At 41.2% G+C, this 15,662-nt stretch overlaps 1 protein-coding gene across 2 annotated transcripts; it reads right to left on the reverse strand.

Annotated features, from left to right (window-relative positions):
* Nucleotides 1-2,102: 2,102 nt before the first annotated feature.
* Nucleotides 2,103-15,214, reverse strand: LOC137199034 (zinc finger protein 385D-like). 2 transcript variants are annotated; one of them, XM_067613108.1, is made up of 8 exons: nt 15,060-15,214; nt 12,562-12,677; nt 7,630-7,737; nt 6,655-6,823; nt 5,248-5,496; nt 4,994-5,175; nt 3,287-3,388; nt 2,103-2,872 (listed from the first exon to the last, which is right to left on the reverse strand). In XM_067613108.1, the coding sequence occupies exons 1-8, from the start codon at nt 15,067-15,069 to the stop codon at nt 2,630-2,632; spliced, it is 1,179 nt and encodes a 392-aa protein (XP_067469209.1). In that variant the 5' UTR covers nt 15,070-15,214; the 3' UTR covers nt 2,103-2,629. The 2 variants fall into 2 exon arrangements, with proteins under 2 accessions (XP_067469209.1, XP_067469210.1); XM_067613109.1 differs by lacking the exons at nt 12,562-12,677; nt 15,060-15,214 and adding an exon at nt 7,822-8,248.
* Between the last annotated feature and the right edge of the window lie 448 nt (nt 15,215-15,662).

Genomic DNA, 15,662 nt, shown 5'->3' on the forward strand with positions numbered 1-15,662 from the left:
CCTCTCCCCTCCTAAACAAAGACATGAATCTCACTCAATTGTCCCTCCTGGCACCCGTACAGCCAAGATGGCAGGGAAGCTAACAAAAAGAGAAGAGTGTATCTGCAGTGTTGCAGACCTATGCAACGCACCCACTTTACTACATGATGCACCCCCTTGATGTTGTCACCCTAACATGACACACACCTTTGACCCCTAACCTTAACCATCTCACTGCTCATGCCAAAACCTAAGCAAGTGGGTGTGTCATGTAGTAAAGTGGGTCCGCAGATACGGAATTAATCTGCAGATGCTCTGGTTCAAGATGAGTCCAAACTTTTCTATGGATATCAGTTTTTGAGGCACGACAAAGGCCAAAATGTGGTCTATCTGTGGACTCACAGTATCTACATGACACACCCACTTGTTAGGTTTAGGCATGAGGAGGGGGGATGGTCAGGGTTAAGGGTCAGGGGTGTGTTGTGTAGGTCTGTAAGACTGCAGATAGACTTTTCCCCTTGTATTAGCTTAGCCGATTGCAGGGAAATGCCTTTTGCTACAGTTGTTGATCACTTGCAGCTACTACTGGCAAGTTAAGAGGAGTGAGGAGTCAGCAGCCAATGGCGGCATAAAACACATTATAAAACAGGTTTCTCAACAATAGTGAATCACTGCATCCACGAGAGGTCCTTCAGCATACAGTCATAAATGTGCACAAAAAATATAAGGCTGATGGGTCCAGTAGTATGTGAGACGGACAGATACACACACGGACACACACGACCAAACACATAATAATGACTGCTGCTGTGACAACAGGGGAAATCAGAAGGCCATGATTGATTGGATGATAGTTCTCTGAATTGGCCTGTAGAATTATTTACTTTGGAGCGGCTGCAGGAGGCGAATTAAGCATCCCACACACAGATGTTCACAATCATGCCCCAGACAATTAATAATAATAATAATAACTACTGCTGCTGTGACAGCAAGGGAAATCAGGGGGCTGTGATTGATTGGATGATAATTCTTTGAATTGGCCTATAGAATTGTTTGCTTTGGAGTGGCTGCAGGAGGCAGAAGCAAAAATATCTGACTAATTAATCCAGTTTGGTGTTAGTTGGCTAATGAAAGACCAAATGAAGAAACAGATAGTCTGAGAGGTTGTAGAAAGTTGAAAAACAGTACTCACACAGCCTCTGGATGGCCAGACTTCAACCTCTGAGAAAGGTTAAAACCATCATTGAGATAATGTCAACGTGAAGTTTTATCAGTGTTATCCTAACATTTAGACCACATTAAAATGATTTACAATTGTTTCATTTGCATATAAGCCAACTGTGCAAAAATGAGAGACAAAAAACAACTCTTGGACAAAATACGAAAGCCTGAGGTGTAAGGTGTCTAATCCATAAACCTGCCCTGCTGCGTCTCCAATCAGTGTCTGCAATGTATTGTAGCAGCAGTACACACTCGCTCAATACCTGTAGGCTTCTAAAAACCTTCCTTCATAACATAAGCTTACCAAAATGAGTTACACATTGCCTGAGGCTTCAGTGCAGTAAACCTCATCAGAAAGACAGACAATAAAGTCAGACAGAACATTCCTGCTTTGATTTATCACAGAGGATGAAGCTGGAGGGGTTGCACAGTGGGGCAAAGGTTTACCTGTACTCTTAAGTAATAAATAGTTAGACAAAAGTCTCCTGAAGCCAAATAAAGTCTGTGGATGTGTCTGCTTCCATTATAAATTTATTTATATAAATACCTGAATACAGACCAAGGAAAGATTATTTTTACGTGCTGCTCAGTAGCAAGGGAGGATGAAATGGGTTTAGGTCAGAGACAGAATAGAGAGAGTTATGGTTTTGGGAGGAGGTGATGCCTGACTGCGTTTTGATGTGTTTACATGTCTGGCGGTGTCTGGGTAACACGTATGCATGGAGCTGAAAAGATTGATTTGTTCCTGTAAATGCATTTTATTTTATAAATCTGTTGGAGCAAAGATCTGTTAAAACGGCATATGATGTTGAAATGATATTGCACTCATTTATTGAATAAAATGGACATTTTGGAGTATTAAATTGGTGTTTGGAGTCATATTCAGAAACGCAACAAAGATCGAACATGAGTATTGTTTATTGGAAAATAATAAACATCTTGAGTCAAGCATGCTCTGGTTGACATTCATACTTATATGCATATCTGCACACACAAACACACACAGTTATAATCATCATGGAAGCTCAACATTCTGCATCTTTCTTAAAATTCACTGAATTAAACCGCAGTCCATTTTAAGAATATTTTACAGATTATCACCATTTATAAAACTTAATGGAATGGAGCTGTAAAAAGTTGTACCTCTCTGATGTCTATATCTGTGCATGCACCTGCACACACACACACACACACACACACACTCTCTCACATATCATAAAATACTCTGTTTTTACTCATTTGCAGCTGTGTACATCCTCCATCCCAACCTAACTGATGCTTTATGGTTTTGGCCCCAGCAAATAGTCTTCAGTCCTGGCCCCTGACACCCACAGTATCTGCTGGCATGTGGAGTACAGTCAGCACTGTCTTATATCACATCTTGTTCAGGCCTCAGTTCTGCTTTTAGCTGATTGAGATGCAGACTGGGTCAGTAGGGGGAAAACAGAACCGGCGAGTGTGTTGAACAGATGGGCCCAGGGGCCGGATGCAGCAGGGCCTGGGGGAGGGGCTGACTGTGAAATAGGGCGGGGCTCGAGCTTGAGGCGGGCCTGACAGGGAAAGGGGGTAGCGTTGCCATGGCGGCGGCGGTGACAACAGAAAGCTGACGTTGTAGGACACACGAGGCCAGAGGTTTGGTCAGGTCTTGGCTCTTCTGTAGAGCCAGACGAATCTGCGAAAGAAACACAGAAAAACAAACTGCTATCAAGGGGTTTTCTTTCCTTTTTCTCTAAAAAGGAAGTTTAGATAGAGAAGGAAGGCAGTTTAAGTAGGAAACCAGAGGAAAACACAGGAGATAACATCTTAGTAGGTAGTCGGCACATTGAAGTAAAAGCTTTCCAAGTTACTGCCAAACAAATTAGTAAAGAATCTGCTCTCCTTTCTAATGTAATCTGCCCTTTTGTTCCTCTCCAAACATCCTAAAAGTAAAACACAAATACAAGATTCTTCAACTCATATCTCTGATGTATTGTTACATTTGCAGTAATGAGGGGCGCTTCCTGGAAGAGGCTCTTGAGAATTAACTCATGTACACAAACACAATGATGACGGCTGAAAGTAAATCAAGCAACACCAAAGTACTCACTGCCTGGAAACTCTGGTGACGCTGGGTGGGAGTGTAGGGGCTGAACTTCGGCTTGGCTGGTTTACCTGCTGCTCTGTCCTTGTGTCTCCTACTGCTAATGTGCTGGAGTAGTGGAGAGAGACAGACAAACACACACACACACACAAAAATAAATCCAGACAGACACAGGCAGCAGCATAAAGACTGAGCAGACGAAGAGACAACGTGGCATTTTCTTGGAAATCGGAATAATCAGAGAAGAGGAAATTAAAGGACGCCTAATCAAAGTTCCTATTTTCACTACTCATGCATAATGTTGATATTTTGTTGGCTCTGGTTTTGAGTATCAAAATATTCATGAGGGGCGGGTTTGAAAATCTTTTTGATTTGATTGACAAGCACAAACAGATGGCTACAGCCAGTGCGGCACACAATCAGCAGTGAACTGCTAAATATGCATGAGCACCTGGCCAAAGTTAACTTTTAGGCAGTCGGTTATGAAGACCAACAATTTGCAGTCGTATCACGAACAGAGAAGCTAACCTCACATTCAGCTGCTCACTGAAAACAGGCTAGGCTTAGCAGCTTTGTGCTCATTATCTTGAGGGATCTGTGATTTTTAACTCACCTGGAGCGACAGGTGTGAGGTGTTCACACTGTGATTTGAAATAAAATATGTATGGCTCTGTCTGCAATGTGTGATGGATAAACTGATGATGGCTCTGTTGATGCCTTTGACTGGCTCAACGGTGTGAGTGGCAAATGTGTGTGACAGCTGACCTTTTTATAGATTTTGATGCATAAGAGGAACTAACCAGTGAGAAATGTGATGAGGAAGTTTCTTGTGTTACCTAACCAGTGTTCTGGTTAGGTAACACAGGAAACCTCCTAACAATGTCCTAACAACATCCTAATAATGCATACAAGTGCCCAGCATTCCTGGACATGTAAGACTCTAAAAAATACCATTGCAGAGGTGAAACATTCATCAGAAAAGAACATAACTTCTTCTATGTCATTACAACGTAAACAAAGACTTTTCTGTTCCAAGCTATACAAATAAAATCTACCATTAATATGGCAACAACAATGGCAACTCAGGATGTTTTACTACAAAGTATAGCCCTTAAATAATGCTCATTAAAATGGAAAAAATTGTCTTCAATCTCACATAAATCACAAAACAAACGAAGCCTTTTCTCTTCAGGGATATTAAACCTTCCTGAAATGTACCTGAACATAACTCTGCACGCAGCGATCTGTGACGTTTGCTTAAATTCTGCATTAAATTCTAAAGTTCTACACTGTAGTTGCTTCTCATGAGAGTATGTTCATATTTTAGGTGTGTACCAATCATCAACAGACCACCGATTTTTGCTGAGCACCACAAATGTTACACTGTTGACTGTTTTGAAAAATTAACTAGAAATGAATCATACACAAATAAAGATTTCACCTCACTAATTCAGGGATGTCCATGCGAAATGTTCCAGTTCAAGATCTTTACAGTGAGCAGGCATATCCATCAAGTCTGTTCCAAAGCCAGTTTGAAGGTTCCCATCCCATATCACCACTGATGGCCAACATGGGTTCAACTTCCAGAAACGAGCAAAGCGCTCAGTAATGGACTATTACAACTGTAGCGTGTGAAATGTGTCTCTGTGTTAATAAGTATAACAACTAATCTGTCTGAGCCTTGTTTTTGACAAGACATTTACAGCAACTAACCTGTTTGAGTTGAGTCTCAGAGTTGACATGCACATCACAGATCTCACAGTGGAAAGTTTTATTCTGGAGTCCAGTCGACAACTCAGACGGCGCAGCCAACTTGGCCTTGACTCCCGTCCTCGGAAAGGACTTGATGGCTCCGTCACCACTTCTCGCCTCCAACATTGTCTTGTGTTTAGTGCCTGAGCAACCATAAATTCATATTAATAGAGTATTGAAACAGTACAAGCTGTTAAATCCACCACGTGTCTTACCACTGTTGTGGGCTTGGAGCTGGGAGGCGGAGTTGACAGCCACTTTACAGAGTGAGCAGTAGAGAAGGCGTATAGCTTTCTCTTCTTCCGTCTCCTCTGGAGCCACCTCTACGTCTCCGTCTTTTGGTGTTTCTTTCTCTGTCATACTTGGGCAGGGTGACAGGGAGGGGTTGGACGGCACTTTCACAGTTTCATTGGGTCCGCCGCTTGACGGTGCCGCCTCTGAGGTAGGGTTTGGGGCTGAGGGCTCTGAAATGAAGTCATCATGAAATGATGATGAAAAAGCAAAAATATTACAGAAAGCAAGTCTGTGACTGCAAAACAGTGAGATGGAGAGAAAGACAACATGGAGAGAAACTGGAAATTTTTTCCACTTCTATGAAATTCCTGAACTCTTACAATAAGCCCATTTCATGACTTGCTCAGAGACAAAAACTCACCAGGCTACAGGTGATTTATGAGCTCTATCAACATCTATAATCACTCTAATAATCAATGATTTCCCCTAGGATCTGCCTCCCAGCACTAAAACGAACAGTTCTGTATTGAGATGATTTGGCTCTATTATCTTTCGTGAGACTGACTTGTAGAGTTTCCCTGGAGGAGGGTGTGCTGATTTAAGGATTCAGTCGCTGCTAATAACAATGATTAGCTCTGCCTTGCTGAGTGGGTGCCTGTTTGTTACCATTGATTCCCCACTTTTAGAGGCCGCTGAGGCTGTTTGCTGATGTAATCTTCAGAGAGCACTCCTGCTGTCTCATCCACTTACCTGAAACTAAATCCAAACTGGAAATGAGCACTCATTCTTTTTCTCTTACAAAAACATTTGCATATCAGCTTTGTCAAGTACAATTCTCCAATCTCTTTGGTCTTTAGCTTGCAGCAAAATGTATTATTTTCATTCCTTATTGCCCACACACATGCAGAAGTAGCACATCAGGACCAGCACACACATATATATATATGCTAATGCAGGTTGGAAAGCAGTTGACAAATGCGTTGACACACCTCCACATTTATACACATGTACTGTACATGCTTGCACACACACACTCTACGGTTACCCACAGATCATATTCAAAGCATTTTCCGTGTGTTTTTGATCTCAGGAGGCCACTGAATGAGGTCAGTAAATGTAGACATGAAGAAGGAGCAGGGGATAATGCTCAACCTTTAATCTCTTTACTGTGAAACCCAAAGCAGCGGGAGCTTTATCACATAAAAGAGTTAAAGTCGTGACTGGGAAAAGAAGGTTTGAGCCGCACATTCCTATATCTAACGCTGTCATACATTTGATGTCTGCACACACACACACACACACACACACACACACACACACACACACACACACACACACACACACACACACACGGCAGGGGAAGCATGCGTGCCTGCAGAGACACACACCTCCTGATGTTGTGTCAAAGCTGGAGGGCTGTGAGCAGGGTGATGAGAGGATTTGAGATGTGGTTTCCTTGGTGACCGGTTCAGAGGTCCTGATCTTAGAATCTGGAGCATCCAGAGATTTCAGCCTTTTCGCATGTTTGGTGCCACTATAATGGGAAGAAGCCTGTGCCTGTGTGCACAACAGCAGACAAGAGGGTATAAACTAGCTGCACAGAATGATTTGATTATGTAAACCCAACAGTGTTTTTATTTTAAGCCACAAGACATGAATTGAATGTGAATAAAAATGTAGTTCCAGTGGTTAAGTTTTAGAGTCTGCTATCACTAATAAATAAATGTACAAAAGCTTCTAAATCAAAATGTTAAATGTTCCTGATGTAAAAGGCTTGCTCACATCAGTGGCATTTTTCAATACATGAGTACATTTTTTGGTCATTCTTTCTTTTATTTTACATTTACATCAGATGAGTTCACAAAATACTGATGTTTAATTTCAATTAGATTAGGTTTTTCATTTAATTTAGATTAGGTCAAACTTCTGAAATCATTATGGTAAAAAAATGTGTCTGTTTTGCCAAGTTTTTGAAAAAAGTTGGCTTTTTTTCCTACATGCTATTTTTAAATATTCTTTGTTTTCCATTTATTTCTTCTCACCATGATTCCTGCTCTGCACTTTCTAATAAATAAGATTTGTGACAATGTGTCGCAACTCAATAAATTATAGTTCTTGCTTATGAATAGTTTTATAATAAGCACAATAAATAATGAAGGCTCTCTAAAGGTCAAATAGCTGTGCACATTTCACCTAATTATTGAATGAGACAGCTCTAACTCCTTTAGAACCAGTAAAACAGCCAAATACATGGGCAGGTCTCCTCAGCTGTTCAACTGCCATACGAGGGTGTGTGTGAAAAATAAAAGCACCCTCAAAGAAAAAACAACATAGAGGGAGAGTTCCCGCAAGACACCACCCACCTCAGAGTTGAACCTCAGTCGGCAGACTCCACAGGAACTGGGCTTCCTCTTCAGCGGTGAGCTTAGCCTGAATCCTGGGCCAATCAGAGCTTTATGGACATGATCCATCTGCAACAAAGGAGAAGCATAACATTAAAAGGTCACGACTGGTTTAGGACTGTGAAAGACTGAGTAGGTAGTGAAAGTGATCACCTGAGGTGTAAATGACAAGCTATCTGGATGCTAAACACTCCTCTCAGGGATACAGAGATTTATAACGTCTCAGGTCAAAGGTGGGGTTGGGGGAGTACTTTAGTCTGGCGCCCAGTCATGCATGAACCCAACAGCATACACACAGCTGCTGCAACACATGTGACACATACACATGTTCACATACACACAGCAACATTTACTATCATTTGCTGAAGATACATGAGCATGTAAATGACAAGCCCTGTGCACTAGAGGCCAGACCAGGCCTAACCTCAATCAGTGTGAAGTAATACTCCACCCAAAATGTTTCTTTTGACCATGAGCCACTCAACCCTTGTAAGCTTGAAAGGCTTGGAGTTTGCTTCATCGTGCAGAAGATGTGGTCAGCTTGACTTAAGCTTTCAGCGGATAATTTATTCTAATTATTTTCTTGGCAGACAAAAGTATTAAAATGTTTGTAGAAACTTGTCAAACCACTGCTGCAACATATTCCAGTTCTTCTCTGTCCATCAGTGTGCTCAGTGTGTTCTAAATTCCTATATTTTAAATTCCTAAATATGCCTAAAAAACTTCATTATAGTTCTCTGTCAAGCTCACAAGCATTGGTTTATGTACTTCTTAAAGCTTCCTGCTCTTCCACCTGTAAAAACCACTCAATCCAAGCTCACTCATTGGCTGACCTGATGCTGCACTCTGTAAATAAATTGCAGCATAGCTGAATAGTAAAATATTGAAGCGGATTGACAGCGAAGAAGTAGATAATGCAGTAGAGCATCAGATTCTTATCTTTTTTTTTTCTGCATATTTGAATCTGTTGTGACCAACATGAAGCCAGGTTCACCACAGCCTCTGTTTGTTCTTCATAATGGACAAACTCCAAACATTTTACAGCCACCTTTCAATTTTCCAAGAGGTGAATATTTCCTCACCCAGTCCTGTTCCAGGAAGACCGAACCTGCGAATGGTCTTTCCACTCAAACAGTTAGAAATGAAGGTAGAGTTTTAAAAAGTGTCATCATCTTTAATTTACAAACTAAGTGTTGTGTTGTTCGTGTTGCCCTCAACATGAACAACTAACTAAAGATAAAATTAAGGACGTTTCACCCCCTGAGCTACTTTTCTTTATGAGTGGAAACACAGGTAGTAAACCTACCCATATCTTTGCATATGTGTGTGTGTGTGCGCAATAACTATACCAGCATCTGACCACACAGAGTTCTGCACCTCTGGACATTGCCTACTGGAAGGTTTAATGAGCACATATACTCAGTGCCATAAAACCCAACTGGCCTTTGTGGAGCAAAACAAACCTATTACCTATGATGAAATGTAGAGAGCCATATAACCAGCCACAACCAGGGAGGCTTTATGGAAATCTGTCTGGAGGTGATGTTGAAATTTATGTGTTTTTGTTGGTCAGCCAACTAGTTCTGTAAGCTCTGGGAACATATATAGCACCGCACTGGATATTAAGCTAGTTTCTTTAGTGCCAAAGATGAATTCCTCGCTCTTCAAATGTCAAAAACGCAACAGAATCCGTGTGTGCGTGCCTGTGTGCGCGTGTGTTCTCGCTCATTTTCTTTGATCATCACTCGAGGCAGCTGCACTGGAATGCATCTCTGCAGTCGCGTGTCTCTTATCTCTGCTGTTTCCCTGCAGCTGTTTGTGTATGTAAAACTCAAACGAACACATATAAATACATACAGTTCTTTTGTGTATTGTGTGCAAACTAGAAATCATGATATCCTAAAAATTAAGAAATGTCATGTAAATTTTTTCTATAACATGGAAATAGGCATGGACATTTTTATGTTAAACATTTATGAGAATGTGCTATTATGCTAATCTGAATCAAACAGAACATTTTAATACAGTAAAAGCTTGTCTCTCTCCCTCCCTCAGCCCAACGATCCTGTATCACCATCTGACCTTCCATCACACATTCCTCACTTCACCCCTCCATCTGCTCCCCTCTGAACTCTCTGCCTCTCCTTTCTTCACCGCCGGATCAAAGTCACCTTCCTGCCTCTCCGTGGACTCACTCTCTTTACCCTTCACTCCCACTCCGCTCACCACGATGGACGAGCACCTGTGGGCAAAGTCAGTTTGCCCTTCTTACTCAGCCCTTTTACTTTCTTGCTCCTGTACACAATTTAAACCACATCACTTGCAGAAACATGCCCTCTCTTCTTACTCTGACATCAAAACCAATAAAAAACTGTTGCAGTGAATTCAGTGGGTAATGCAGTAAATAAATAAATACATGACATCCACCTAAGAGTATCAATTATAATCAGAACATTCTCTCTATAAACCTCTTCACACAGACATACTCAACTCCAGAGAAGGAGTTATGGCTCAAACATATGGCCAAGTGAAGTAAAGCAGACTTTTACCTGGAGCGCAGTCAAGAGCCTCAACATTTATAATGATGAATGTTCCTGGATTAAAACTGTGTACCAGTGCAATAGCTACGTGTGAGCGCATGACGTCAAGCACCCCAAAAAAGAAAGGCGGGTTATGATGAATGAGCTGCTGCTTTTTGGTTCTTTGTCATTTAAGTGATTATTTGCTTGGAAACAATATCACATTTTTGTCTCTATAAAAAAGCACTGTCAAACTATGAGCCAAACTAACCAGTGAAGCCCCAGTGTGAAGTCCTGGATCTCTGGCTTACGACAAACATCCACAGACACTCACACACACACACACACACACGCATGCAAGCCTGTAACTAGGACAACCAACATGTGGGCACTAAACAAACTCCCGGGCAGTGCTTTACAGAGGCATTTGCCAACACACGTACTGTAGCATCTACGTTCACAAGAGAATGCAAGCTTATACACACACCAAAAAAGAAAAAACCCACGCACATAAAAACACACACTCCCGCAGAAAATGGAGCCAGTTCAGCTGTGTACCCACTTATTTAACACCCACAGGTTCAGATCAGAGGAGGGAGAAGATTCCCTCTACACTATGCTGTGCTTTCCAGTTTGCAGACAATATATACTTGAGAAAGTGGTTCATTATGTTCTATTACGTAAAGTTTCCTTTAAACAACATTTGAAGTAACGCCTCAAAATCAACCAGGGAATATGTTATCCTAACATAAGCGGTGTCATTTATTAAATACACAGTCTAAAGAGTTGGCAGTAGGGGTTTTTGGTCTTTTTCCAGCTTCATCAAGTAGAATAAGCCTGGCATCTCCAAAATTACACCAAACCAAAGGCAAGCATTAAAAGGTGAGTAACTTTTTAGAGGGCTGACAATATGCAACGGCAGAAATGGAATAAAATGAAATAAAGGAGAGAGACAGCACTTACAAATAGGTGAGAGGGGATGTGACTCAGCAAGGAGAGGGTGATATGAGATTTGAAGAAATGTTTTTTTTTTTGCTTTTCAACCTGTGTCACGTTAAAAGTGAGACAGCTTTTCTGACTTGAGCGGGAAGGTTATCCGCCATAAAGAAGTGTTAATAATTTTATCAAAATCGGTAACATTTATATGTTGATTGTTTGTGGTAAAGGAGGAGGAGGGCCAGTGGAGAGAGCGACGGAGTGAATGAAACTCTGAGAGCAAGATGAAGCGCATGAGCAGGTGAAGGATGAGGAAGATGACCACAGGAGAGGAAGAGAGAGCTGAAGTGAAGAGGGCGATGGAGCAAGAGCAACGCAAGAAAGTGGAAGGGATGGATGAGACAGCTGGAGAGAGGAGAGCGAGGTGAAATGGAAAAGGAGGAGGCTGAGACCTCGACGGACTTCTTATTTCTCCTCAGGTGGCAGAATGGCTGTTTTGACAAAGACAAAGACATCACACACAGAATAAAAGAGACTGCACACACATTAAGCAGACACATAGTCCTACACACACACAATCCTCTCTTCTAAACCCTCAATTTGTCTTCTCTATATCCCTCCTCTAAACATCTAAGAGCACACTATGGTTTAGAGATGAGATGTAAGTAAAGAGAAGGGAGGAACAAAAGGAAAATTGTCAATTTTGATTCAGAGTGGGCCAGACACGGTAATGGGCTTATGAGTGGCTCTCAGCCTCTTACTTCATCTCAAGTTAAGATTTTGAGCTGGATTTGGTATAAGCAAAAGTGCAGGACAAAAACACACATCATGTTTTCTTGGCTCTAAAAACACACACAAAAGAAGACACTTCTAGTGCTGAGGTGTTGGAAATTGTCTGTGAATAGGCCACGTCTCAGCTATGAAGTCTTGTGGATTACTTTCAGCATACTACACAGATACAAGCCAGAAAAAATGACACACATACACACACACACACATATCTAAACAGCCAGTATATTAAGACATATAGCACAAAGACGTCAGCCCTGCCTGACACATCAACTCTCCTTGGGGCTTGGACTCCGCCAGCTTTAGCTCTCTCCACCTTCACCCTTCACAAACACAGGGGCAGACAGCTCTAAGAAAAGCTCTGCGTGAAGAATACCAAGGAATCAGCTCCACCCCACCACGTTGTGTAGAAATGTCACAGCTCTCTGCATCAGAGGTGATATATTTGGAAAGGTGTAGGCAGCACGTTCATACACCTGTGTATTGAAAGTAAGTCCACGCAAACAGATTACTCCATGAAATAAACTCCTCCACTCGCAGGAAAAAGCGTTGTGCGTGAATGATCGGGGTTAGAGATAAAAAAGGCAGGAGAGTGCAGTAGGTGTGATGTTGTGTTACTATGACAACTATGATGACTGACAGTACTCACGTCAGTGAATCCAGGCAGCAGGTGGAAGGGGAGGAGGGGTTTCGGGTCTGGGGAGGGCTGAGTCCTGCCCAGCGTGGTTCGAGCCAGCGGTGGCAGAACACTGTGACACACATTGCCTAGGAGACAGCATGGCAGGGAGGAGACAGGTAGAGAGATAAACATATGGAGGAATGACTCAATAGACATGATGTGATCTCTCATTATGATGCTGATGAAAGCTAATAGATCAAATCAGCAAAACATATTATAGAGCCTCATAGACATATTAGACAAATCCTCAGTGGAAAAACTAAAATGATGTTTTATCTCCGAGAACCTTTGTCTTATTTGAGTTTCACTCACCTTTACTGATTGAAATCTACACTAACAATGACAGAAAATATGGAACTTGAATGACTAGAAGATATGGAGAGAAAGTACTGCACTGAAGCACAAATCTGAGATATTTCTGTTTTTTCCTACTTGTGTCACCTTCCCTACATTTGAGAGGTGAATATTCTTTGCAGATTAAGATTTTATGTACAAAACATGTGAGCATTTTATAATATATGATGCAGTCTAATTGTATACCGCATTATATAAAGTAGTTACAATTACATCCACTTTCACCAGCTACATTAACATGTTGCTTACACATTAATGCATCAATCATAGTATAATGTATATAATATAACACTCTGAAAGCCTCCACAATCTCTGCTTCTACTTCTAATATTCAAGTGCATTTTGCTCATAATCCTTCTGTAATTACACTTTTCCTCTTCCACCGCTGATATATGTGTATAATTATGCTGTGTATAAATGTATCGATTCTTCCAAAATCTTTCTAAAATTTAAAGCGGAACTCATTAGGGGTGTAACTAATGATTTGTTTCATATGAATTAATTAAGTGCTGATAATTTAACAATTCTGTCTATAGAATGTCTCAAAAATATTGTCAAGAGTCTCATGTGCTCACATGAAATCTCAATCAAGTCTGTTTTGTCCGACCAACAGTCCAAAACGGAGGGACATTCAGTTATAGGATGAAAAAAGTCACTAAATATTCACATTAGTAAAGCTGATGTCATTTTTTGACACTTTTGTTTTTAAAAATGATCTCAATAATGAATAGATTATTAAAATTCTTATGTTCATTTTTTGTCTATCGACTAATTGATTAATTGATGTGAAGCTGTTGAACCCATAATAAGCATCTACATCTGTTTTTTCTGAATGAACATGAAGATGTTTACTTAATATGAAAGCTTGTCATATTTGACATGCCGTTAAGTATTAGCTTTCTTAAAATAGGACCGTCAGACTGTCTGTGGTGTACCAAGGCCAAATGGGCTTTTACACACAGACACACACACACACACACACACACACACACACACAGACACACACACACACACACACACACACACACACACACACACACACAGAGGGGTACTGAAGGGTAATCAAATACTCTACACAGGTGCCAAACTAATATGAGCAGCAAGCATGTGCATGTGCAGACACACACACACAGGCTGGAAGCAATCACCCACAACATATAATATATTATTATATCAAAATCAAATGTTTAACCGCAAAACATGTTAACACACATTCACTCAAACATGCACACATTTGTAACCTGTCACACACACACATAGTTGTGGTTCAGTGAGGCCATTAGTAAGTGTTGTGTGATAAACGGCCTGTTTGTGTTGTTGAGTGCTGATTAAGGAGGCTTGTTTTCTAGTTTGCATGTTCTCTGAGCTTGATTACGGTTTGATTCAGGACCAACCCGCATGTGTAATCATCATCATCATCAGAAATCACAACACACCCATCCGCTCTGCCATTAGTCTGATTGCATTTAACAAGCATAAGCCATGTGTGTGTGCGCGCACGCACGTCATGTTGCGTTTGACCTGAGTGTTTGCTTTGGTAAGAAATGGCTTGAAAGAATGAGATAGGCTGCAAGAAACCCGTGGAGAGACTGTAAAGTGGACACACACACTTAACCTGCAATGATCTTTAATGAATATTGAAATGAGGCTGGTCACCACTAATTGGGACTCCCATAACTTGCATCCAATAATCTAAAGCAATAATAATTTTGGTTTTAGTGAGGCAATATATATATATTTATAGCATGTACATGAGAATTATACTATAATATTTTTCTTTTCTATCCTTTATAAGTTTTTTTCCCAATTATATTTATAAAGTGTCTCTCATGTCATTGAAGAATTTGCCCTGTGCGCTATTTCATGAGGAAAACTGGCACAGATAGAAGGCTAAAAACTAAAACAAATATATAGACCATATCAGTTAATTCTTAAAATTAAGAAATGCATTAAATTATCTGCACTATCACTGCCTCATTCTTTTCTACAGTGCAGATGACTGACTTCACAAAGCTTACAACCATTTCAACATAGCAACAAGTGCGTCCGCCGCGTTATGATCAACAAAATAAACACTCTTATGGGATCAAAAGCATAAAGCGTCGTTTACATACCGAAATACATGGCGGCTCCGACAGATATCCGGTTGTTCAGTGTTTGATAGAAGTGTCTCTCATCTCCAGGCAGAGATTAGGCTTGAGTCTTCTCCTCTACAGTCTCTCTCCTCTCTATCTCTCTCCTGCGGCGCCGACGCTGCTCCTTCCCATCTGGATTCCCTCCTCCTAACTACCCGCCCCCTCCTCCCCCTCCTCCTCCTCCTCCTCCTCCTCATCCTCTTCTTCCTCCTCCTCATCTCCTCACGATTCGTGTACAAGTCTGTCCTGGTATCAACATCTCCCAGAAATCTGTTTTTATTCGGTAAACAGACGGAAATTACCTTAATGAGTGTACAGTGCCATCCTGGATTAGAGCAACCCTCAATGCCAACAAACACAGAGCAAGAGATACATTTGATTAAGCGTGTAACTCAATATAACACCACAAAACAGAAACAAGAGGAACCCATCTTTATCAAAGCAACTAATTCAGCTTTCAGAGCTGCTATTAAACACAAAACTACAGGTTTAAAGAATGAGGGGGAATCCTTCCCCTCCGAGGCCGCAGTGTGACTCCTGTCTGCAGGTTTCCCTCTCAGGCTGCTGTCTTTTGGAAGCAGC

The sequence above is a fragment of the Thunnus thynnus genome, chromosome 15, assembly GCF_963924715.1.
Source record: "Thunnus thynnus chromosome 15, fThuThy2.1, whole genome shotgun sequence".
NCBI classification, from domain to species: domain Eukaryota; kingdom Metazoa; phylum Chordata; class Actinopteri; order Scombriformes; family Scombridae; genus Thunnus; species Thunnus thynnus.

Bases quoted from the DNA above. Each gene is read 5' to 3' on its own strand.
- LOC137199034 (XM_067613108.1), bottom strand. The intron at 6,824-7,629 runs GTGGGTGGTGTC...TTGTGCACACAG, and splicing joins GACTGAGGTTCAACTCTGAG to GCACAGGCTTCTTCCCATTA. The intron at 2,873-3,286 runs GTGAGTACTTTG...TTTCTTTCGCAG, and splicing joins GTCACCAGAGTTTCCAGGCA to ATTCGTCTGGCTCTACAGAA.